General features: G+C 39.1%; 3 protein-coding genes across 4 annotated transcripts; 2 read left to right on the forward strand and 1 right to left on the reverse strand.

Moving 5' to 3' along the window:
• The first annotated feature begins 69 nt into the window (after positions 1 to 69).
• On the forward strand, positions 70 to 6,860 carry efcab14 (EF-hand calcium binding domain 14). 2 transcript variants are annotated; one of them, XM_055014844.1, is made up of 9 exons: positions 70 to 790; positions 1,510 to 1,655; positions 1,768 to 1,913; positions 2,444 to 2,542; positions 2,624 to 2,731; positions 4,245 to 4,397; positions 4,508 to 4,616; positions 4,704 to 4,835; positions 5,286 to 6,860. In XM_055014844.1, the coding sequence occupies exons 1-9, from the start codon at positions 615 to 617 to the stop codon at positions 5,459 to 5,461; spliced, it is 1,245 nt and encodes a 414-aa protein (XP_054870819.1). In that variant the 5' UTR covers positions 70 to 614; the 3' UTR covers positions 5,462 to 6,860. The 2 variants fall into 2 exon arrangements, with proteins under 2 accessions (XP_054870819.1, XP_023123909.2); XM_023268141.3 differs by having other exon boundaries at positions 72 to 790; positions 1,507 to 1,655.
• On the reverse strand, positions 6,433 to 8,198 carry znf830 (zinc finger protein 830). Its single transcript, XM_023268154.3, has one exon. The coding sequence runs from the start codon at positions 8,126 to 8,128 to the stop codon at positions 7,094 to 7,096; it is 1,035 nt and encodes a 344-aa protein (XP_023123922.2). The 5' UTR covers positions 8,129 to 8,198; the 3' UTR covers positions 6,433 to 7,093.
• A 112-nt stretch (positions 8,199 to 8,310) lies between these two features.
• LOC111567176 (ankyrin repeat domain-containing protein 13C-like) lies at positions 8,311 to 22,978 on the forward strand. The gene is made up of 13 exons (XM_023268128.3): positions 8,311 to 9,139; positions 9,272 to 9,313; positions 10,241 to 10,345; positions 13,218 to 13,303; positions 13,586 to 13,631; positions 13,878 to 13,944; positions 14,114 to 14,258; positions 14,355 to 14,486; positions 16,557 to 16,718; positions 16,819 to 16,898; positions 17,041 to 17,139; positions 21,211 to 21,311; positions 21,411 to 22,978. The coding sequence occupies exons 1-13, from the start codon at positions 8,767 to 8,769 to the stop codon at positions 21,539 to 21,541; spliced, it is 1,569 nt and encodes a 522-aa protein (XP_023123896.1). The 5' UTR covers positions 8,311 to 8,766; the 3' UTR covers positions 21,542 to 22,978.
• The last annotated feature ends 657 nt before the right edge of the window (positions 22,979 to 23,635 follow it).

Consider the following 23,635-nt stretch of genomic DNA (forward strand, 5'->3'; position numbering starts at 1 on the left):
GTCAAACAGGAGCAGAGGAAGTTGTAGCTGCTCTTTGCACCAATCAGCTGTGAGGTTACTTGGACGCCCTGCCTAAACAATACAGGCAGCAGGACAAATCCTTGGAAATAGTGCCGCATTCTTTGGTTATATGATAGCCAGGCTTTACTGGTCTATTTAAAGAGTTTTTGCTGCGTTTCCAAAATGAGTGACGTCTGAGCAGGTAATTTCAAACCTCGCCGAGACGATGTGATAGCACAGTAACAACGGCCGTACAGTGTTAGCACACGTTAGCAAGGAGTCCGATGCTAGCTGAGTTAGCTCACGTACGTGTAACCCGGCAGCTCGTAGAAAAAGTTGTCTTAGAGAAGCTGTTTTGTGCGTGTAACGCCATGCCGACCAGCTGCTAGACATTGTTGTACGTTAGGTGTATGTGTCAACAAAGCAACCACTCGGAAAACTCCGATGTGTTTGTTTCCGTTTGCACCGTTGCGTGGTTGATATTCAAGCTAGCAGGAGAACGTTAAGTTAGCTTAGCCGCTACATAAACGACAACATCCACCAAACTGGACAAAACATTGGATTTAGTCGGGTTTAAATCGGGCTCGGCGGGTTCGCTGACCCCTCAAAAGAAAATGAAGAAGAGGAAGGAGTTGAACGCGTTGATCGGTCTCGGGGATAGCAAGAGAAAGAAGACCAAAAAGGGCTCCGGTCACCGACTTCTCCGAACCGAGCCGCCGGACTCCGAGTCCGAGTCGAGCTCGGACGACGACGACTTCAACAACCTTAACAGCGGAGCTAACTTTGGAAAGTGAGTGATCAATGTATTAACGTGTTGCTGTTTTGTAAAAGACGCTGTGGACATGTACATGTTATGTGTTAACGTCATTATATATTGCACTGAACTGTCGTTCAGTTACCAAAGAAATGTGAAGTCGTTAAAAGTTAAAGACCAAAGAGCAACTTAGCAGCAGTTATGTAATTCAGTTTTAATTGTGTTTGAGTGCTTATGGCGTACCTTTCTTGTTTAGAATCATTAGCTAATATTTTGATAATTAGATGATTTCGCTGCCAACACACTCGCAGCATAGTACATACTGTTTCCTCGTTCTTCTCCCAAATGTACTGAAGAATATTAAATTCTTAAGTTTCAAAGACATTAAATTTCAGAATCATCAATTTTGGATCAAAGATTGTTTTTCAAGCTCATATTCCCTGAGACAAAATTAAGCGCATTATCTATAGTTTAGCAATATCACGGACCTACACACTAAGAAGGTGATCAGATGTTCTTTTTTATTTTACTATTTAATTTTCTGATGCTTGATATAGGACAAATTACTTCGCTTGAGTATGATATGATTGTATACTATTTAGCAACCCATATTTAAAAGCACAGTTGCATATAAGCCATCTTCATAATTCCCAAGACATAGCTACAGCCTTCTGAAAATATCTCCTTCATCAATAATAAAAGACGCTGTGCAGTTATAATGTCTAATGTTACTATGTTTCTTGTCTTTACAGAAGAAGCTACACACAGTGCTGCAATGTGTGCTATCCCCTGTTTCTGTTCATCATATTAGCTGCCTGTGTTATGGCCTGTGCTGGACTCATATGGATGCAGATTGCTCTGAAAGAAGATCTGGACTCGCTGAAAGAAAAGCTGCACAGCAGTAAGACTCACACACAAACAGTCACTTAATGTTGGTCATAAAACATGCACTGCCCTTTGGACAAATTAACCAGTCACATTGGTTTTAACATTTAGCAATGTTTTTGTTACAGTGGAATCCAGCCAGAAGACGTCTTCAAGTGAAATACCAAAATTAAGTGAGGACCTGAAAAACAAGGAGAAGAAGCTTGACGACATTGAGAATGGAGGCAAGGGGCTGAGCAAACTCTGGTCTAACCTAACAGAAATGAACCGAAAGGTCAGTTTTTGTGTCTGCTTTGAGGTTTCATTAAAATAAAACAATCACGTACACTCAGTTAGATTTATTAGATACATCTAGTTAAGACAAATGCAGTCTAATACAACAGCTGTGAAAAAAATCTGCCATCATAAGCATTATGATGTTCAGTTGAAATGCTACAACGAAACTGTCTTAGCGTTTCAACTCTAGGGCCATTTTGGAGGATGTGGTTTGTGGTGCTGTTGAAGTATATTTGTTTGCTCAGAGTGGTGTTTCTGTTCCTCAGGATCACTGGCACAAATGAATTCAATACAACAGAAACAACTGTTAGTATAATTCAAGACAGTTCAACAACCCCACATCCAGTTGAGTCAAAACAGTTAAAACAAAACCTGAACATTACGACCTTCATGTAGGTGGATTTATTGTAGAACTGTTGTATTAGATTACATGAATTTTAGCTTGGTGCACGTAATACATTAGAGTATAGATTGGAAACTCTATCTTGCATGTGTAACTGAATGCTTTATGTCATTTTACTCCTGCAGATCAGTTTGCTAGACTCTGCTGTAAACCATTTAAAGGCCAATTTGAAATCAGCTGCTGATTTAATCAGCCTACCCACAACTGTTGAAGAGCTTCAAAAGGTAAGGCCTTAATACATTGGAATTAAAAGATGACTTGTCCTGATCTCCAGAACTGACCTTACACACATTTGAATTTTCCAGAGTGTTGCTACAATTGGAAGCACACTAACAAGTGTACAACATGATGTGAAGACTATGCAGGCTGCCCTTGAAAATCAGAAGAAAGATGACGACTTAAAGAAGGCAATGGTAAGTTTAAGACTTTGACAGTTTTAATAGTTTAGATTAAAAAGCATGCCATGGCTTGCAAATCTAAACGTCCTGTTCCCTAACCATGGTTTCTTTCTTTGCTCTTTGCTTACAAAAGTTTATTAATTCCTTCTGTTTAGATTTATTATTTTCATTGCACTAAAAACATGCATTTAAACATTTAACTATGTCACTTTTAATCTTTTATTTTTTGACATTGTGTTTGTGTACTTATTACCTATTTATTTCTCAGAATGAATGGAGAGTGCATTTTTCATTTTTATTTTTTTCATTTTTGGTTCTTATCCTTCAGGCGCGGGTGATTTTTCCTTTTGCACTGGCTAAAACCAATCTCTGGGGGGGTGCCAAAATTCCTGTAGGCAGGAAAAACCCTGCTGCTGTCTGCTGTGAAAGGCAGACATGCCAAAAAGAATAGGCTTTTCTTTCACAACATTTTTTTTTAAATGTATGTTACGCTACTGAAGTGTTAATATAGTGTTTTGGAAAGCTGACAAACCCCACAGAGGAATCACAAGCTGTGCTTTTTCATGAATAGTATAGGGCTTCAAACTGTGATATTTCAAATAAGCAAAGCTGAAGTCAGAGTCAGATTTCACTGATGTTGTTTGAAAGCTTGTCTTTTTGTTATTCACATCTCAATGCTCACTGCAAATACTGCTGGAGGCTGCTTTGCACATTTATTATTTATGCATGGATGTATGGAGACGGGTGTGTACAGAAAACAAGCTAGCAGCACATTGTGCTTAAATGAATAAGTTAAATACCTTGGTGTGCCTGTTTTCTCATTTCCTAACTGCAGTGGTGCAGCTACACATTTGTCTCTCTTAGAATTAAAGCAAATTTATCAAATCATGTGGCCAAGATGATTCAATTGATGAAATGTCAGTTGATCCACTTAACTCTGGCATGAATCCAAACTAGAAGCTGTGGTGAACTTTGCCACTGCCACATTAATTTATTTGTTTATCAACCTATCCATGCTGTTGCATTTCTTGCCAGGCTTACGCTGAAGGAGTCACAGGGTTAAGAAGGTCCTGTCATTTCCTGGATCCGTGCCTTGGGTTTTCATTCATAATACATGAAACAAGTGCCAATCTATTTTGGGAGCTTAGATGCTTTAGTTTGCTGAGTAAAACTAGGTCAAATATCTGAGACAACTGCAGAATGTTTTCACCACTTTATTTTTCACAAGCACTACAGGATGGGGAAATGAGATCACCATTTAATTATACACTTACATGTATTTCTTATACTTTGGCCTTAGTAATTACATGGTCAGTGATGAGTTGCTAGCTGGCTGAGATCTCCACAGTCTTATGAGTTACATTGTAAACTTAAGCTTGTGTAACTTAGGCCACTTTTTGTCATTTATCACCCAAATCTACCAGAATAATAGATCCTCTGTGTGCATGTGTAAAAGAAAGTGAATTCCTTTAAGTCTTGATGTAAGAGTCAACTGCAAATTGCTTCACACGTATTTATTATATTAAAGGACATAACAGACTTGAGAAAAGCCATGGGTGAGGTCAACAAGACAGAGGAACAGCACCACACATGGACCGATGAGCAGATCCACATCCTCCTCTCTACAGTCGCAGATCTTCATCAAAGAGTGGCCTCTTTAGAGAACAGGTCAAAACAAAGCGTGAGTAAAACGAGGCTTCACACTTTGCATTTTGAGTTTATGTGGCGTTGTTAAGCCCAGAGTGGACAAATACACTGTAGACAGACTGCATTTTATCTTCTGCTTTACAGTCGAACAACAATGACGCAGCAGCTCAATTGGCAATCAGCAGTGAAAATTCAACAACTGAGGTGGTAAAAGAAGCTACCACAACAGAAGCAGCACCTGGGAGTGTTCACGGTACAGTATAAGATGCATCAGTTTATCACAGTAATTTCTTTTCCTTGTGTTGCATTTAAATTTTTATCTCCTTTTTATTTTTGACAGAGATATCCTCAACACTGACAGAGCCACAGACAAGCAGACGTCCTCGTTTCTTAACTCCAAACCGCTCTAAGAGACATGCCAAGACAAGATGTTCAAAGTGGCTGTCCTTGCCTGGTGTCAGTTCTCTCAAAGGTGCACACTACCACTACATAGCTTAATATCATAGCATTCATTAAAAGATTAGTTTGACATTTTGGTAAATACACACACATTGGCTTTTTTGCAGAGGTAGATAAGAAGATTAATTCTAGGCTATAATAAAAGAAATCTCTGCTTGTTGCCTGGAAACATCACTATGATAATAACACTTGAGGAAGGTATTCCTCTCAGCCAACAAATAGCCCTGCACATAATTACCTATTTTTATTTTTTTGACATATGGTTTAGTATTGATTCAACACTATACTTTGTTAATTAATGAGCTTTAGAGTTGCTGATGGATAAATTGCATTATCTTTGGGTAGAATATATCCAATCCTGTCTAAACACAGCTATGAGACAAAGTCTTGGCAGGACAATAAATGACTATGTATATATGTGTTTTTTAAATTATGTTTCTGGTTGACATTATTCTTTTTACAGATTTGGAGGACATCTTCCAGCAGGTCGGTGTTGGACGTTCACTCAGATTGACCTACCAGGACCTGAGGAAACTATTTGGAGAATCAACTCCCAGTAATCACGCCATGCTGTGCTTTGACAGTGACGGGGACCAGAGGTACTCCCTGGTGGAACTGAAAGCCGCTTTAGGTTTGTGAGCACATCACTGCTGACAGCAGTGAACATTACTGTTAACCCAGCAGGGTCTGGGAGTTCGGGATTCCTGACCCTTTTCTGTAATTGCTGCACTTTTGTGAACTGAATATTTATCATACTGATTGTGGAAAAAGTGGCGCTGGCATGCCCCCTACTCACTCCCTCTCTCCTAGTCCATCTCAGCATAACCTCAGCCACAAAGCATCGCTTAAATTTTAACAGTAATCCACGAGTACCTGTACCTAGAATATTCAGCTCGTTTTATTAAGGTTTTCGGTTTATATGAATATCCCATGCAAAAAAGTGTTGTGAATTACTTTGAATCCCATTCTCCACCCCCTATCTTAAACTTGCTGTGTTCGTGTATCCTTGTTTTGTTTTTCTTTTGACCACCTGTCTCATTTAGTGTACCATTTTTGTACATTTAGCTTCAGTGGAAGCTTTAACTGTTTGTCTGTTGAAGATGTCCCCACACGTCAACTCACAAGTGGTACAACTCACCTAAACCTTATTTATAGGACTTGAGATAGAATTTTATGAATGTTTACAAATGACTACTAGAAACAGCTATTGTCAAGATTTGGTTTTGTTTTTAGACAGTTTCCTAACTTATCTGAAATACACAAGTGAGCGTAAGAGTTAAAACTTTTGTATGCTCTTTTCTAAGCTAAATCTAACATTTGGTTTCTCTTTTTCGTTCAGTGTTTTCCTTGTTTATCTTTAGTAGGTTGCAATTTCGAATCTTGTATTTAGTCCATCTGTACATTTATCTGTAGTTTCTTGATGTTTTGCAGATTTGAAGGGCTATGAACACTTTGAATCACTCAGAAAGAATTTTGAAGTGGTAACTCATGAGACATATGTAGCAATAACAAAAGGACTTAGATATTGCTTGTTTCGGGTTGCAGTGGGGAGAAGGCACACTTAGCTCACAGTATGTAACAGGTAGTATAAGAAGCACTGACCACCACTCTCAACTTGATTCCTTTTATTCCATTTAAATGGCAGAATAATGGTGTATTTACATAACAAATTTGTCATATTCAGACTTTGTTGTACTCTGTAAAAAAAAAAATCATTGCAATGTGTTCTCAACCAATTATATTGTGAAGGGGCTCAGGTTGGTAAAGATTTGCTTTACGGTCTTAATCTCAACATTTTACATTTTTTAAACAATTCTGTTGTGCTTTGCATGTTGCTTTCCATGTAACATGAAAAAATTATTTATGAATTTAACATAGTCGACTGTTTGTTTTTGCAGGACAATGGTTAGTTGAGCTTGAAATGTAACGGCTTTGGCCACCATGACATAGATTTTGGGTCCATGCTGCTACTGTATATGGGAGATTTTATGAATGTCTTTTCGTTTGAGCACCAATGAATAAACAGTTAAAAGTCTGATTTGTGGTCTGCCTTGTGTCATGAACTGAGAAACACTGTTTTCCAGTGGCACTCAACAATGTTTTATTATGGCAGAACGTTGCAATTGTGTCCAATCCAGTCTGAAGTATACAAAAAGACGTGATGAAGACATTTTAACAAACATATTAACAAATCTCGTAGTGCTGCCAGAGCTGCACAAAAGAACCCCTCTTTAAGAACGTTTTTTTTTTTTATCAGTACTGTGGAGGAACTTAGGCCAAAGCCCCTTTAGCCCTCCAGTCCCGGGACAACAGTCCAAGCAACTCCTCTTCATCGTCTTCCTCGTCCATGCCCTCATCAGTCTCCATGTGTTCCTCCTTTCTGGACAAAGGCTTCCTTTTCACTACATCCCGCTTGTCTCTCAGCAATTCTACTCTCTTGTAACATTCTATCTGTTCATCTATTTCGTCAATCTGACGTTCAAGGCGCCCTTCCTCGTCTTCCTCTGCCACAATGGCCTCTGACTTTGTATTCACCTGTCTTATCTCCTTCTGAAACTCTTCCCACTCCTTGTCCATTTGATCCTTGGGGGCGTCGACGTTGCGCACTTTGGCATCTCTAACCGGATCGTCGAAAAAACCCTCAGGTAACGCCTCGGCTGTGTTGTCTTTCTTTTCAGCGATCTTCTCCTGCACCTCTGCTTTGAGGATAGATCCCGAATGGGAGATTGCAGGTGTGGAAGGGATGGAGCTGTCAAAGAAATCAGCTGGTAGTCCTGCAGCTTCAGCCTTCTGTGGAGGGGGATTTGTGGTCCCTGCCTCACTTGCCTGTTCGGTATCATCGTCATCATCATCCTCATCATAAACTCCAGCCAACAGACTCAGTCCTGCAGACTTCTGGGTGGAAACAGCTGCCTTTTCGCTGGGCTTCTCAAAGAAATCTCCCGGCAGCCCCGATCCAGACTGACCTGCGACTACCGCTGGTTTCGCCTTCTTTCCATCAACGTCCTCGTTGTCCCGCGCTTTCCTCTTCAGCGGCTGACTCGGTTGCATCACTGCTTGACTCTTTCCTCCCTTCAGCTCGGCAACTTTTTCTTTGTGCTGTTTTCCAAGAACATGAGCCGGCCACAGCAGCTCGGACTTTACCTGCACATTGCACAGAACGCAGCTGAGGTGCCCCAGACTGTTGTACTTAGCAAAAGGAGACTCGACGCGCTTCTTGTCTGTCGTTTGTCTTTGTTTTTCTCTCATCAACCGTCGGAGTTCCTCTTGATTTACTACTTTCTTCCCCTTCTTGGAGGTTGCCATTTTAGTAAACAACGCTGCTCGTTAGCCTGCTAGCTTCTTCACTCTGACGTTCGTGTGTCTCATAAAGATGACTTAACTATGAACTCGCGTTCAAACCGGAGGGGTTGTTGAATAATCTCGCGAGACTTTCAACCTACTTGCTAGCTGCGCTAGCAGAGATGTTAGCTCAGTTGGCTTATTGTACCTCCCCGTCCGCCTGAATTTTGCCGCAAAGCAAGCTGAATCGATACCATTTCTATACGCATATCAAGAGGCGGTAGAAGAGACAACGATGTAGCCGTTTGCTGTTCGTTTTCTTTCTTAGCTGTATGTTGATTTAGTGTATACGTGTTTTCTGTTATGTTTAGCATTAATTTCTGTTTCCATCGCCGCACCCACCATATTCATTTTTTATTGTGGACTAGCTAGCTAACGTTTGCTGGGAGCTAATGTTGGCTTGGAGCCGGACAGCAGGTGCAGCGTTATTTGAACAACAGAGAGCAGCTAGCGACGAGAAAGCATCAGTGTCGTCTTAAATCTATTACGACCTCAGCTAAGATAATATTTTCGGTATTTTGCTAATGCTGACTAGCCTCCAAATTTATGCCAATCTTCACCATCCCGTAGCCTAGTGCGTCTGTTAACGGACGGTAGTAATCATGACAGGTGAGAAAATACGCACCATGCGAAAGGATCACAACAAACCAAACAAAAATGACGAGATAATGGACACGTACGATGAGACCTCCAACGGGACTATTCCTAACGGTACTAGTAACCTTTTCAAGTCCAACAAGGCTTTTCAGAAATCAGTCAAAACCTCGGTACTGCAGCAGCAACAGCAGCTTAATGCAAACAACATCAACGGTAATTCATCAATCGGCACCATTGTCAATGACAACAACAAGAACCCAATAATTCTGACAAGTGAGGACTTGGAGTTTCCTGTTCATGAATGCGTGTTCAAGGGAGATGTGCGTCGGCTCTCCTCTCTCATCAGGACCCATAGCATCCTTCAGAAGGATGTGCATGGTATGTTCTTGTTACTTTGCTATCACCTGATTTTTTTGTGAAGTAATCCGTTCAAGTGTTTCACATTACCTGTGTTTCTGATTGTGTTTGTTAAAGTCTTGATGTTAATGTCTAATGGGTTTCTTTCTCTAGGAAACACACCTCTTCACCTGGCTGTGATGCTGGGCCACAAAGGTAAAGTTGAACAACATTATAATATAATGTAGCGAACCTGTTTTTTTACACTTTAACAGCCTATTGTAATGCAAAGGATTATGCAAAATGAACAAAAAGCCTCTCAAAAGGTAATCTGTCACTATCTGTACGAGGCAGGGAAATGTAACTAAATCTGCTGTGCTTCATGGCTTTGCATCTGTCATAATGTAGTTTTATTTATATCCTCATTAAAGGCCCTTTTGAAAGCACTACTCACCGTCCTTCCCATTTTGCAATACCCTCTATAGTCCTACTGCTCTTACCATGTCCTATCTGACCTCTACAGAGATGGAATAACATAATCTTGATATAACACAGTGATAAGGCTTTGACAAATCTACATAGACTTACATATAGCAATTAGTGAGCACAAAGGCATTTGTACATTCTAATTATGTAGAAAATTTAATTAAATAAATTTATTATCAATAAAAAATGCTCAGCTCATTCATAGCAGCTTCAGTAAAAAGCAAATGGACTTCTCTCTTAGGTTCTTGAAGATGTTTCACCTGTCAGCCAAGAGGCTTCCTCAGTCTTCAGTTCATCCAGCCTGCTGGATGAAAGGTGATACGTCTTCAAGAATCTAAAAGAAAAGTCCAGTTGCTTTTTACTGAAGCTCCAAGGATTAGAATGACCTAGATGATAGAGCATCTACACAGTGCACAGCATATCAGTACAAGTTTCTCAATAGGTGAAGTTTAGTAGTCTGTTAAAACATCAAAATCTTTATCACGATTGTGTTCCCAAGTTAATATTAAAATGTTAATGTATGTTCTCTACTTGTAATAGCTGCTCCAAACAACAAATTGAAAAGTGGTGACAGGACAAAAAATATCCACTAATGCACTCACAATCGTATTTGTCTCTGAAGATTTTTTTGCTGTTTCTTTTTTCTTTCCCTTTCAGAGTGTGCTCTCCTTCTATTGGCCCATAATGCACCCGTAAAGATAAAAAATGCACAGGGATGGAGTCCTCTAGCAGAAGCCATCAGCTACGGTGACAGGCAAATGAGTAAGTGAAGTCAACAATGCTCAGAATAGCAGTGTTGTCCTGAGTTTTTCATATTCAGATGTGTTTATGGCAATCTCAGTGACATACCTGCAATCATGCACATCACTGTTTTGACATTTAGGCTGCATGCTGCCTGTGTGATGGTTTTGTAGATTTATGATGGCTTTAGTCACTATTTGTGGGTTAGTCAGTCATTGTGACAACTGGAATAGTAGTCCATTTGAATGCTCATGCTGTAGTGGTATTGCTAAATGTAGACTTAATGGTTTCAGTGTGTTCAAGAAGGATTGGAACTGGTTGAATTCTCTACTTTTTTGGGTTACCATCTGAATAGTAGAATATTTTTTCTTACTAAACATTAAATTATGATATTTATTTTTCTGATATATCAGTTTAAATTCAGTGCTTTGCAGAAGCATTTCCTGGGATTGAACAGTATAAAGTCTTCCCTGATACCTCTGGACAAGTTTTGGATGGATTTTTTCTCCACATATTTTCTTCTGTCTTTTGAGGGCCCAAATTAGATATGTTGGCCACAGAAGAGATCTGATCAAGGTGCAGAGAACATCTCAGCACCGCATAGGAATTAGAGCAGTTTATAGTTTTTAACTCATAAACTGGAAAACAGAACAAATTACATGTTACTGTTAAAATGCGGATATTGCTGACACTTTTAAATATCATTATGCATGTTATTCAATATACTGTCTACGAAATGTGGTGAAAGGCAAAGGATTTAAGTAGTGTTGGAGGTTATGGGATAACGGAGCCGGAAGGACCTTTTACGAATCATTTCATTGTTTAAACACTGCTATCTGGTCAGTCCAGCTAAAAAGCTGAAGGTGGGGGATTTTCTCTGAGCACTTGTCATCCAGATGGGCTGGAATGCAGCCTGAGTGATGGCTTAGTGTTAGGAAGCTCTGAGCTTACAGCCTGGTCACTGGCCTGCTTAATGACGCCGCTGCTTTTAGATTTTACATCCACTGAAATGATTCAGATGACATGTGAAAAGTGCCAGCTAATGCTTTTGGCATGATTTCACTGCTCTGTCCTTGTTTGAGGGTTGGTGTTAATTTAGCATAGTTCACTGAAGATAAAGGAAAGATAAAGTGTGTAGTAAAGGGAGTGAATACTAAATAATTGATATCAGTTTTGTAACTGCTGAGCTGACAGTTTATAGTTGTTGCTTTTGGCAGAGTAGATAATATGACTGTGAATTATCAGCATCCTTTTCTTGCACAGCCTGCGATGGAGATTGTGAGCCCTGGTAGTTTGAGAAATGACCCTCAGCCTTTTTAGTATGCGTCTCGGCTCTTTGTGCCTGCTGTGGCAGGCTGGCTTGGGACTGGGACCAGGAGCTTTGCTTTGAGAAGGTCACATCACTCACAAGGGTGAATAGGCGGCAGGGGGGCAGAGAGAGGGCTGGGTACATTCACACCATCAGCAAGGACATGCAAAGAAAGTTATATTCCAGTGACACTATTTAGATTTAGGTCTTTGGTTAAATAACAGGCAGCACACAGCTGCGAGAACGACAAATAGTGAACAAGGTTTCCTTAATGCCAAGTGTGTGTGTTAAAGCTTTCCACCAAACGCTGCAGTCTTGTCAGCGGTCGTCACCTTTCGCTTTTACACATGTGCACGTTGCGTTAGCAGTTTGCTCTTTCGCTGTCTGTGCGTGCAATGACGTGCTGCCCGAGTGCAGCGAGGGCCTGGTCAGCACTTCTCTGCTCAGTCACAGTCCAATTTTTTCCCTTGCTGAGATAACCAGGGTGCATGTGAGATATGCTGATTTACTGAGGTCCATTTGACATCATTAATGGGTCTGTGGTCAGTTTGTGAGAGAGACATGCACTTTATGAGCTAATGAGTTACATCAGCTGATCCCATCACTGCTGCTGCTGCATGTGCAGTGTTATGAAATGTTTCTTCTGAATTAAGCTGAAGCAGAAAAGGGATTATTCCTTGTGTTTTGATATATAACACTATGAAAATGTGAGCATTAAATGTGCTCTGCGCTGTGTGCCACGATTCACTGGACTGGCTGTGAAATATATGCATACTTTAGTACTCATCTCTTCCTCAGCACAATAGGTCATTCAGAGATGTTGGAAAGCGAGATTGGCCAACAAAGACTTTTTAAGCTGTTGCCAATATTGATATTTTTGAGTTTCAAATATATGATAATGAGATACAGTCAGTGGCTGCTTTTTTAAGAAATTCTGTACAAGCTAATATATTCCAACACAACTGCCTTGCAGGCTAGTTTTATGATACCTATAATGGTCAGTAGCTAACACTGTCATAGAGGTGTTAGTTCTATTTCACCCTCAACGCTGAAAGCAGTAATAAACATATAGTTAAGCTTATTTTTTTTTTATTATTTATTGATTTTTCACGGTAACAAATACAGAACTTCATACACAAAGTAACATTTAGTGGCTGCATTGTTGTGTTAAATTGAAGTAGACTGTATAGATTGATTTAAAACAGTGAAGTGTGCTGGCCAATATTAATAGTTTAACAAGCCCATTACACAGTAAACTTTTGATAAAGATCTCCACATACAGAGGAAGACATTTTACAGTTGAAAAATGAACTTCTCAGTCCTAACCTTTTTAAATTATCTCGAACACATCTTGACATTTCAGCCTTGCAAATTCTTGTCACTTTCCTTCATACAAATATGCAGATACTCTTCCATCTTTGACAAGCTGAAATTAACTATAACACTTTCTAAGGTTCCTGTAGAGTGCTAAGAGTTGCAAGAAAATTGGACCACATACCCTAAAACAGTGAATATACTCAGCATCTTCCCCGTGCAAACGTGTGCTGCTGAGTTTCATGATTCATGCCTGTTCTCTTTCCCCAGTCACAGCAATACTGCGGAAATTAAAGCAGCAGTCAAGGGAGAGTGTGGAAGATAAGAGGCCAAAATTACTGAAAGCTCTCAGAGAGGTGAGCACCACAGCTGGTTTCACTTACACAGACTTTACTGCCACACCACATTCAAGTTCACCACTGCCGTCATTCTGCATCATTTAATATGCAGTCCATTGTATTTTGAAAATCTCTGCAGGCAGAGATTTGCATAAGAGACTACTGCCTGTCCTTGAGGATGCATATTAACTGCTGAAATGCGTAATTTTAAATCCTCACTGTACTGTACTTTTTCAGACCTATACAATTATGATGTATGAGTTAGGTCATTTAGTTACACATGTTGTGTGGTTTTTGCAGCTTGGTGACTTTTATCTGGAGCTGCATTGGGATTTTCAGAGCTGGGGTGAGTTTTCATTTTCACACAAACAAAAAGGTTGTGTGTATTATCAAACACTATCACAAGATGTGATAGTTTGTAAAACCAGCTTTAATTTTAATCTCTTCAAAATTGTTGAATGGGTCATGTGTTACATGTCTAAAAACATATTTAAGAGAAATCTGTGTTTTTCTGCTGTCATTGCAAAACACAAAGTTGGAAGTAATTGTTTATCACCTGAATTTTTATTCATTCAACTCTTCTTTGTTGTAGTGCCTTTGCTGTCCCGGATGCTGCCATCGGATGCCTGTAAAATCTACAAACAGGGCATCAATATCAGGTAAGATGTCAAATACTAGATTAAGGCTGTTGCTGTGCCTGTGAGAAAATCTAATTCACTGAGTGTTTAATGCAGCAAGTGGTTGATATTTAGGTCAAGAACTTCTTTTAGATCTAAAAAGTAGGACGCAACAATCTTTACACGCGCTCTATCCTCTCTCTTGATTTAGACTTGACACAACTCTCATTGACTTCACTGATATGAAATGTCAGCGCGGAGATCTTAGCTTCATTTTCAACGGCGATGCTGCGCCTTCCCAGTCCTTTGTTGTTCTGGACAACGAAGCAAAAGTGTACCAAAGAATACACCACGAGGTAAGTGAGTGGTATGACCAGACTTCTGTTTCACATTGTGTCATCAGCTGTTTTAATATAAATAGCAAGACCTAACTCTCATTATTTTGGCCCAAGGAGTCAGAGATGGAAACTGAAGAAGAGGTGGATATTCTGATGAGCAGTGACGTCTACTCTGCAACTCTGTCCACAAAGTCCATCACTTTCTCTCGTAGTCAGATTGGCTGGCTCTTCAGAGAGGATAAAACAGTAAGGCTGTGGCATTATGCTGCCCATAACAAGTAAACGTAACTTGACTACTTTATAGTGAAAAACTTGCTAAAGTTCTCAGGATTTAAAGCAGAACTTGAAGCTTTGGTCTCCTCCTAATAATAAAAAGTTATCATCCTGCGCTGATAGGTTGAACAAAGCTAACAGGGAGAGTAAAGAAAAATAAAACACAGTATGTACAGGCTCATACAATATTCTCTTTGATAAAAGAAGAAACACCACTTTAACAAATAGGAATAATGCTTCTACTTATTTTGACTGAGCTGCATTAGTGAGCCAACATGTGCAACAGCAGAGCCGCATTACTGGTAGAACTAAATAGAATGCAGCCATGTTTTTAAGGTATGAATTTCACCTGTTGTTTCTCTGTGGTGAGATACCAAAAGGTCTGTGGAAATGGCTGTATTTAAATCAGCCTTTTTCACAAGAAATCGCACCAAAATAACTAATAAATAAAAACATGGTCACAGTACATAATATAATAGGAAAATAGTCAAACAGTAAAAAGTGGTTAACAAAGTGGGAACAAGAAAAGCACTCAAAGAACACAGTACTCCGCCAAGGCTGCTCAGCCATTGTATCATTTCTGACGATTGAAATCTTGAAAAAATTTGTGACACAAATCATGGCACTATAGAATGTGGCCATTTAATATAGATGTACCCCCAAACACAATGAGCTTGTGCTGAGCACAGCTGTGTGTTATGCATGTGTACATTATGTATGGATACATACTCACGTGACCTAAATATGTAGCGGGCGGCGGGAATTGATGGGACTCAGAAAAACACCCACAATTTAATCAGTTGTTCCTTGTCATTTCTGACAGATAAGTCCTGAGAAGTCGCAGCGGTCATTTGTAGCAGGATCACAATCATGTGATCATCAGCAAGCAGCTGACGTAACCTTCGCTTGTCATCGTTACAGTGACGCCATCTTGCAGTGATACAGGAATCTTTATCAAATCCATGGATCCAGACTATAAGCCGCATCGCTGCCGAAATCTAATCACTTGGTCTTTGTGTCATTTCTAACCTTCCCTTGAAATTTCATCCAAATCCGTTTGTCCATTTTTGAGTAATGTTGCTCACAGAAAGACAGACAGACAGAAGGACAAACGTACGCCGATTGTCACATAACTTCGCCGCATTCCTTGGCAGAGTAATCTAAACATCAGATAAAAGTGTCTTTTAGAAGTCAACGAGTTCAAGTTCACAGGCCTTTGATTAGTAATTCAAAGATGTTTCAGATTGTTTATTATTCACAATCTGTCCTCACTCGCATCAGGTTCATCTAAGCAGTCACATGTCTCTAACAATTAACGTAAATAAATCAACTGGTTGTTTAAAGCTGTGGTTCTCATTTTTTCCCCCTTAAAATGGACTCCTGTCTGTTTGCAACTCAGTGGAGTCGGGCTACTTTCACTCAAACAGTGTTTTTAAAAAAAACCTTTCTGTCACATCCTCCTTTAGAAGCCAAAAAATGTGCCAGAGAGAATTTCACTGAAACAGAATAGAAGGTTGTGATCAGCACAGTGGCATCAGACAACTGTTGTTGGTTTATTTTCCCCAGATAAATCATATTTATTTAAATTAGTACCACTTGATAGTTTCCCCGTGGTCATCCACATGTCTCAACATTTGAGAACAGCTGCAGAAAAGACTGCGGTTATTGTTAACTTACAGACTGGTTTGTTGTTGTTTTTTAATCATGAAGAAATAAAAGCACAATCAGAAATTAGAGAGGGGAAACTGTCATTTTGTGTATATTTATCATATACACCCTTAGACAGATCCTGAGCCTTATTTTGTCTCTCGAAATATTCTAGATGTTTTACATTTAATTGTTGTAGAATAACAAGTCTGTTCTTTACCTCTGATTTGACTGCTAATATTGATGCTTGAAGAATTAGAAAATGTTTAGCCCCCAGTAATGTACAGTCCCACCCCCAGGCTTCTTCTTGGAACATTTTAAAAGGTCTGCAGAATGTCTGGAAAAAATCCCTGTCAAGCACGCTGAAATACCAACATCTGTTTGTTTTCTGTATAGGAGAGGGTTGGGAACTTCCTGGCTGACTTCTATGCAGTGAACGGTCTCGTGCTAGAGTCGAGGAAAAGGCGAGAGCACCTGAGTGAAGAAGACATCTTGAGGAACAAAGCCATCATGGAGAGTTTGAGTAAAGGAGGCAGCATCAGTGAGCAGAACTTTGAGGTGAGAAAGAGAGAATCCAGTGTGCTGGCTTCTTCCGCCAGTGGTAAAGAGTAGCGACACTTGACGACTGGGTGACTGACAGATATTTTCCTGTCCCCAGCCTGTGAGAAGACAGTCCCTCACAGCTCCAGCCCCCAACACCATTTCTTGGGAAGAGTACATAACTGCAGAGCACGGAAAGTAAGCACCTCGTGTTTTCTACGATTTCATCAGTCCTTGCCGTAATTAGCAATTTATTGAGGGCAACTACAAGAAAACCTGTCTACGTTCTGAGAGTGAAACGCGTCTTCGTGTTTTTGTCTTTGTCTCTTCGCGCCCTCAGGCCTCCTCATCTCGGCAGAGAGCTTGTGTGCAAGGAAAGCAAGAAGAACTTCAAAGCTACTGTAGCCATGAGCCAGGATTTCCCTCTAGGCATCGAGTCGTAAGTACATCCCTTCATCCTTAGATCTATTTACAAAGCTTTCTGTGCAGATTGATCCTGGGTGAATACACTAGGATACTCATGAGATGTTAGAAAAAGGTACTGTAGAGATGAAATAATTCAGATCAGATAATTGGGCTAGGTAGACAGAGGGGCTTCCCTGGTAGTGTGGGGGAATCACTGATCAGAACATTTAAAAACAAGCTGCTCCACGGTGTGACAACAATTTTTTTGTGTTTTGCATTATTTTTGACTTAGCTAGGCCACATTATTGGCTGTGCTCGGGTTGTTCCTACTTGAAATCCTACTTGATTCTCGTTCAATTGTAGTTCTGCCTTACTGAGGCACCTGCACCCTTTTGGCTTCATGGCTTAGGCCAAGTGAATAAATATAAACCTAGATATTAGAGCTCAGCAGATACAGAGCTTTAAAGATTGACATTGTGTAATTTATATAAATATTTTAGCGTTTTCAAAAAAATCTACCGATGATTTTATTTTTTACAAAAACACAAAACATTGATAATAAAGGATGTTATTTCTACTATTCTACAGTTTAATTTAGCAGATGCTTTTGTCCAAAGTGATCCACATCTGAGAGTAGATACAATGCAAACAAGGCTCAGAACAACCTGGATAAGTGCCATAAAACAATTTTTAATTTATTTGATTGTTAATAGTAATAACCGTGTAAGTTCTGCACAAGTTACTTTCTGTTTATTTGAATCTATGTTGGTACCTTGGCAAAAATTTGATTGGTGCTGAAATCTGATTGACCTGAATGTAAATGGATAAAGTGTAAATCACAACACCGCTTTAAGCTTTCATGACTTCTAATCAGTGTCCCGAAGGGGACATTGGAAACAGGAGTGAGATCCAATATTACAACTTACATATGCATCAAGAATTCAGTTACTTTCCTCTGCAGAGACGACTAACTCTTCTCATCTTTTCATAGTAAAGGAAAGATCTGATAAGGTCTCTTCTCTGGGTTTTTCTTGGAGCTGAGCTTCACCTATTACATATTGTATCAGAGAAAAGATTATTCTCTTAATTGGCTTTATATATCACTATTTCATGTCAGATAATAGTAAAAATTGCCCCTAAAGCCCGAGATGATAACATCCACATCCCAAACATATTTTTTTTACAAATCAGAAATAACAAACTTAATCATCAATTTCTTGCATTTTAAAAGCTGGAAGCAGATAATTTTGGATTAAAGAAGTATTTCTGTGTATTTTTCTGGTTGTAATATACAGAAAAGAAAAAAACTAATTGCTTTTTTAATCCAAGTTTTGAATCTATTTGCAGTTTTGTTGACTCATGATCATATATAAAAGAGTTTACAGAGAACTAATAAATAAGCTTTGAGAAAAAGGTAATTTTAAAAGATAAATGCATCTTACACTGAGTAGTTGCAGAGGTAGAATTCATGTGGGATGTGGTTTGGTTTTTGTCTATAATGGATTACAGACAGTGTAGTAGAATATTACTGGGACATAGTAAAGCAAGTAAATTACTTTATCTCCACTGCTGAATGAACCTTAATGGTCCCAGCAATAAAACCCCACCCTTTATGTGGTTAATGGCTTTTTAATGTAATTTTTCTCCTTCACATTTTGTGTTTTGTAATGTTACAAATATGTTGTACTGGCTGCCTTTATAATGCCATATATGCCATAATCACCAAAAAGAGAGCAGAAATGATTTTGTTTAGTAGCAGATTACATCATCTCAAATCTAGGTCTTGGTCCTGGTGGTTTTCACTCTCTGCCCCTCTTATGTCCAGACTTTTTTTTTTTTCTTGCAAGTGAGATGTAGAGTTACTGTAAGTGTACTTACAGTGTAATGGGAAACCACTGTCTGTCTGGACCCTGAAGATTAGAATTGAAACCTCTGTTCAATCTGATATATCAAGATATCAGTAATTGATTTGTTCCTGTGGTTCCCAACCTGGAGATGTATCTGTTTCCAGTGTAACCAAAACAATCCTTCTGAGAGATGAGATCAAATCAAACATTGTAATGCTGGATTAAAAGTATGTATTATTTCCTCTGAGTTCCCTGCACTTTTGACAGCAATTTGAATCCAGCGTGGTATTGACGCCACTGCTCATGTAGAAAAGTAATATGGAAGGTTAGTAGGAAGGCAGGAAGGTTTTTAATAAATGCTAATTTACTGAAAATACAAAAACAGCTAACCATAAATATATTGTTCGTTTCATACTGGCCACAAAATCCACAATCATGGGCCTGTATTAAAAGGAATTCAATAGTCTATTTGAAGCTGACAGCAGGCTTCATCAGTCTCACTCAGACAAATAAAGTATTTTCCAAAGTTAGATTAATTTTAATAGTATCTTCCCAGTGCAGCTTAGGAGGGAAACAGTCCAGGAAAACACAAAGAGGAAATTTGGTCGAAAAAGACCATACTTTGTAGCATTGAAATCACAATAGAAATAAGCCAATATGAGCTGGAATGATTACGTAAAGTAAAACCCATTGTTCATTTAGCACTGGACTGTTAAGACTAAATCTGAACCTGTCCTTGTGTGTCCATTAGGTCTGAAATGATTCCTTGAGTTATTTGAGAAGTTTGATTACTTAAATTCTTCAAGGCAAAATTCTGAATCGAGGCTTCGTTTAATCCACTATATACTAGACTCCAGGTCACTAACTGGTGGACAGTGGTCCGAGTCTGGACCCAGACTTCATCCTATACTATATATGTACAATACATCTGTACTATACTACGTATGTACAGTACACTGCAGATGTCTGCCCGTGTTCTACCAGGACGATTATTTCTGTTGCACAAAGTGCTCACTTCCACTTTTGATGCATGTCAAGTGCGGAATCCGATTACTTGATTAATTGATAGAATACTTCCTGCAGCCGTAGTATCCATACAGCTTTGTTCTCTGGCAGAAAAATGCTGGACGAGCGCTTCCTATTCCGGTACTCTGTGTGGGTTTTATTTCTGTGACAATACCTTGACAACAATATCACCACTCTGACAGCCATTTATTGATAACCTTGATAATAGTTCTTTGGTTCCCAGGATGATGATGATGAGTGGCACCTCTATGGTTTGTTTGTCTGAAAAAGAGCCACAGTAATGACACTAGCGCCTTTTTGAAAAGTTCAGAGATTTTCAGCTGAAGTGAGTGGCCGCACAAAACCAAGTCAGAAAAATGACTCTGGGTGCAGCACTTTCTCTAGGAGGATGCATACGCTCTCTCATCATTAGAGACGACTGGAAAAAAGAAAATTGATTGATTTCTTTATATTTTCATGTAATTCACACAAACGTTCCCAACCCTCATAGACACCATATACTAGCATTGCAGCAATACATCCAAAACAGACATTATTCTGCTGCTCAGTTCTCAAACAAAATATGTTGCCTTTTATCCCAGGAATGGCAAAGAAATTATGCCATGAAAAAGGTTCCCCTTCTAAACATAACTCAAGTTTTTCATGGTCATCCAACCAAAAGAAATCAAAATAAACAGAGGACATCTTAATGAAAAGTACCTCCATGATATCTTCGTATACAGGACAGGAAAACATAAAATTAACCTCATTCTAAAACACACAGCAAACAAAGTCTGTCCTCCTCTGGAGTAGCACTAAACCTCCCAGTCTCTAAAGCTAATGCTAATGTTCCTGAGTGTAACTGTGCGTACAGGGATCTCTGTATTTTCCTTAAATTATACTTTACATATGCTGATGTTGATGCTTCGAAAAAAGCTTGATATGGTCACACAGCTTCAGAATACTACTTTTAGATCATCAGAAACTGTAAAGGTTTGAAATCACAGTTTATTCCATGTGTTTTTACTGCATGTTTATAGTTCTGTTCAAGGAGTAAGTGGAGACAGGGGCTGCAGTTTGTACTAAGACCCCTTATTCATTCAAGATCTCAAATTTCAGTTAATCTCCTTTCAAAAGTCTAATGTCCTATTTGTTCTGTTTGAGATTTTGTACAGTGTGTCTCTACCTGACAGGAAGAGTTGGCAAAGAACAGACTGAAAGGAAACTGCTGACTTACTTTCCTCTGCCTCCAGGTTACTAAACGTGTTGGAAGTCATCGCCCCGTTCAAGCACTTCAACAAACTCAGAGAGTTTGTACAGATGAAACTTCCACCTGGGTTTCCAGTCAAACTCGGTATGTGTGAATCGACCTGCCACTGTGTTTCTGTGACTCAGTGAGCTTCAAGAGGACGATCACAAAATAACGCGTTTTCTCTTGTTTTCTGCCTCGCAGACATCCCCGTCTTCCCCACTATCACGGCGACTGTCACCTTTCAGGAATTCCGCTACGACGAATTTGAAGATTCTATTTTCGTCATCCCTGCTGAATACAAAGAAGATCCCAGTCGCTTCCCGGACCTCTGACCTGTAAACACATCAGACACAAACAGGAAATGACAAGCGAGTTGGGTAGAGCGGGAGCAGAAAGGGGGAATCTTGTGTTGTTTTATTCTGTGTGTATATTAGCCGTTAAAAAGAAAAAAAGGGTGGGAGTGGGGGGGGAGGTCTTATTGGTCAGCCAACGTTCATTTTGCTGATTGATCCAAAGCAAATCAATGCAAGCAGATGTTACAGAGCACCATCTCACATATAGATGCGTATCGGCAGTCGTTTTTGTGAAATGAGTGATCGCTTTCATTGTACTCGCTGTACACCATCTGAGCAGTTAAATCCGCTGCTCTGTGCTGCTGTTCTCTACTGTGAAAGCTGTCAAACGACAAAGCCCGAACTCTTCATCGCCACTATTTTGATATCTATTCTATCTCGTCATCTCAAAGGACTGATAACTGAATTCTTATTCTTGAAACTGCACTGGCACCGTCATCTGTAAATAATTCACGTCTCATCTGTATTTCACAACAAAAAGAATCACCAATATAGCTATATCCTCAAACTGAGCTTAATATTCATTTCTATATTATGTAATATATATATATATATATATATATATATATATATATATATATATATATATATATATATATATATATATATATATATATATATATATATATAAACTCAAAGGAGTAAAACTGTGTAGCAATACATTTCCAGTACTTAAGAATGTTTTTAACCAGCTGGGACAAGGTTTAGCATAAGAACACATTCTTAACAGTTCAATATCCAAGCCTTTTTCCCTGTGCAGGGCGCAGTCTCCTGTATTTTCAGGTTAGCTCATGTTACCTCTCAGCTGTCTCCATGTTTGTCGTGATAGTATGAACTCTGTGCTCAGTGTGAGTGAATAATTGTGCTATATCGAGGATTGTTCTATGTACGTTTGTGTGTGGGAGAACCCAGATGGGATATCAGGTAAACTGTTCTTAGTTTAATACTGCACTGATATTAAGTATATTTAAGGCATGCTATGGCTGTGTTGGCCTCCTGGATCACATGCATCTTTAAGCTATATTCTCTGAGCGTTTCTTATATTACCCGCAGACTCACTGGTATTTAGATGGAGGAAAAACTGAAAATTATAACACTAACACTTTGAAACACCTTTTAGTGCTTTTTTAAAAATTTCTCTCCATAATGGCAGTCTGCCTATAATTTTCAGTTAAATATAAATATACATAAATAAATCCAAGGAGAGGAAACAAAGCTGTGAAGTTGATATTGCTGGATATCCTGACTGTCCAGATACGATAGGAAAAAATATGATCACAGAGTTGTCTCTGGCTTCAGCTAATATGTACTGCAACCATACCTACTTCACATCCCTTTAAATAAAGCACCAGCATCATGTTTCAACTGACTTTGTGCAAGTATAATAAAAAGACTCTCTTCTATGAGGCTACTAGAGATGGGTGGGCTAATTTGTGAACCAGCACATATTTGGCTATATTGGGTTATCTGTCACTGTAATATATTTGGGTGTATTGGGCCATTGTTGGTGATGTTTCAAGGCAATAAGCATAAGTGCTCTGTGGCAATATAGGATTATTTAGTATTTTTGCATCAGTGTGATGAAACACATGGCATTTAGTAGGTTAGAAAGACAGATGTTTGTGTCTGGTTTAGTGCAGCAGCAGTTTTTTCTTAATTATTTACACTGAAACACATCAGAAAATAGTTAAATACGCGGGACAATTTCCCAGGAATCTTTGGAGTTCATTCTGAGACAAGGAAAAGCAGATTTTTTTACTTTACAGTTAAGAATTTGGAGCTGTTGCAGCCTTCCTGTTACATTCAACAATTTAATGTTAGAATTTGTAATTACTCAATCAACTTTCAGCTTGTCTGGGTGTTGTATTAGTTTAATAGAATATTCATTATAGTGATTCAAAATCCTCAGTCGGCACAGCATATTTAATTATGTAACACGATTAAAGATTTTATCCACTGCATCCCTCCCTCCAGATGTTTACCAGAGTTTAGGTATGGGCTGTATCATTTCAAAGCGCCATACCATGCCAACTGTCACCCCGCATGTACTAGTCCACTCTGTCCATTAACTTA

The sequence above is a fragment of the Amphiprion ocellaris genome, chromosome 10 (assembly GCF_022539595.1).
Source record: "Amphiprion ocellaris isolate individual 3 ecotype Okinawa chromosome 10, ASM2253959v1, whole genome shotgun sequence".
Classification (NCBI taxonomy): domain Eukaryota; kingdom Metazoa; phylum Chordata; class Actinopteri; family Pomacentridae; genus Amphiprion; species Amphiprion ocellaris.

What these genes read in the sequence shown, in the direction of transcription:
- efcab14 (XM_023268141.3), top strand. Translation starts at nt 615, where the DNA reads ATGAAGAAGAGGAAGGAGTTGAACGCGTTGATCGGTCTCGGGGATAGC. An exon ending in TAACAGAAATGAACCGAAAG is followed by an intron (nt 1,914 to 2,443) that starts GTCAGTTTTTGT and finishes TTACTCCTGCAG; the next exon opens with ATCAGTTTGCTAGACTCTGC. An exon ending in ACGACTTAAAGAAGGCAATG is followed by an intron (nt 2,732 to 4,244) that starts GTAAGTTTAAGA and finishes ATTATATTAAAG; the next exon opens with GACATAACAGACTTGAGAAA.
- znf830 (XM_023268154.3), bottom strand. Translation starts at nt 8,128, where the DNA reads ATGGCAACCTCCAAGAAGGGGAAGAAAGTAGTAAATCAAGAGGAACTC.
- LOC111567176 (XM_023268128.3), top strand. Translation starts at nt 8,767, where the DNA reads ATGACAGGTGAGAAAATACGCACCATGCGAAAGGATCACAACAAACCA. An exon ending in CCTTCAGAAGGATGTGCATG is followed by an intron (nt 9,140 to 9,271) that starts GTATGTTCTTGT and finishes TTCTTTCTCTAG; the next exon opens with GAAACACACCTCTTCACCTG. An exon ending in AAACAGGGCATCAATATCAG is followed by an intron (nt 13,945 to 14,113) that starts GTAAGATGTCAA and finishes CTCTTGATTTAG; the next exon opens with ACTTGACACAACTCTCATTG.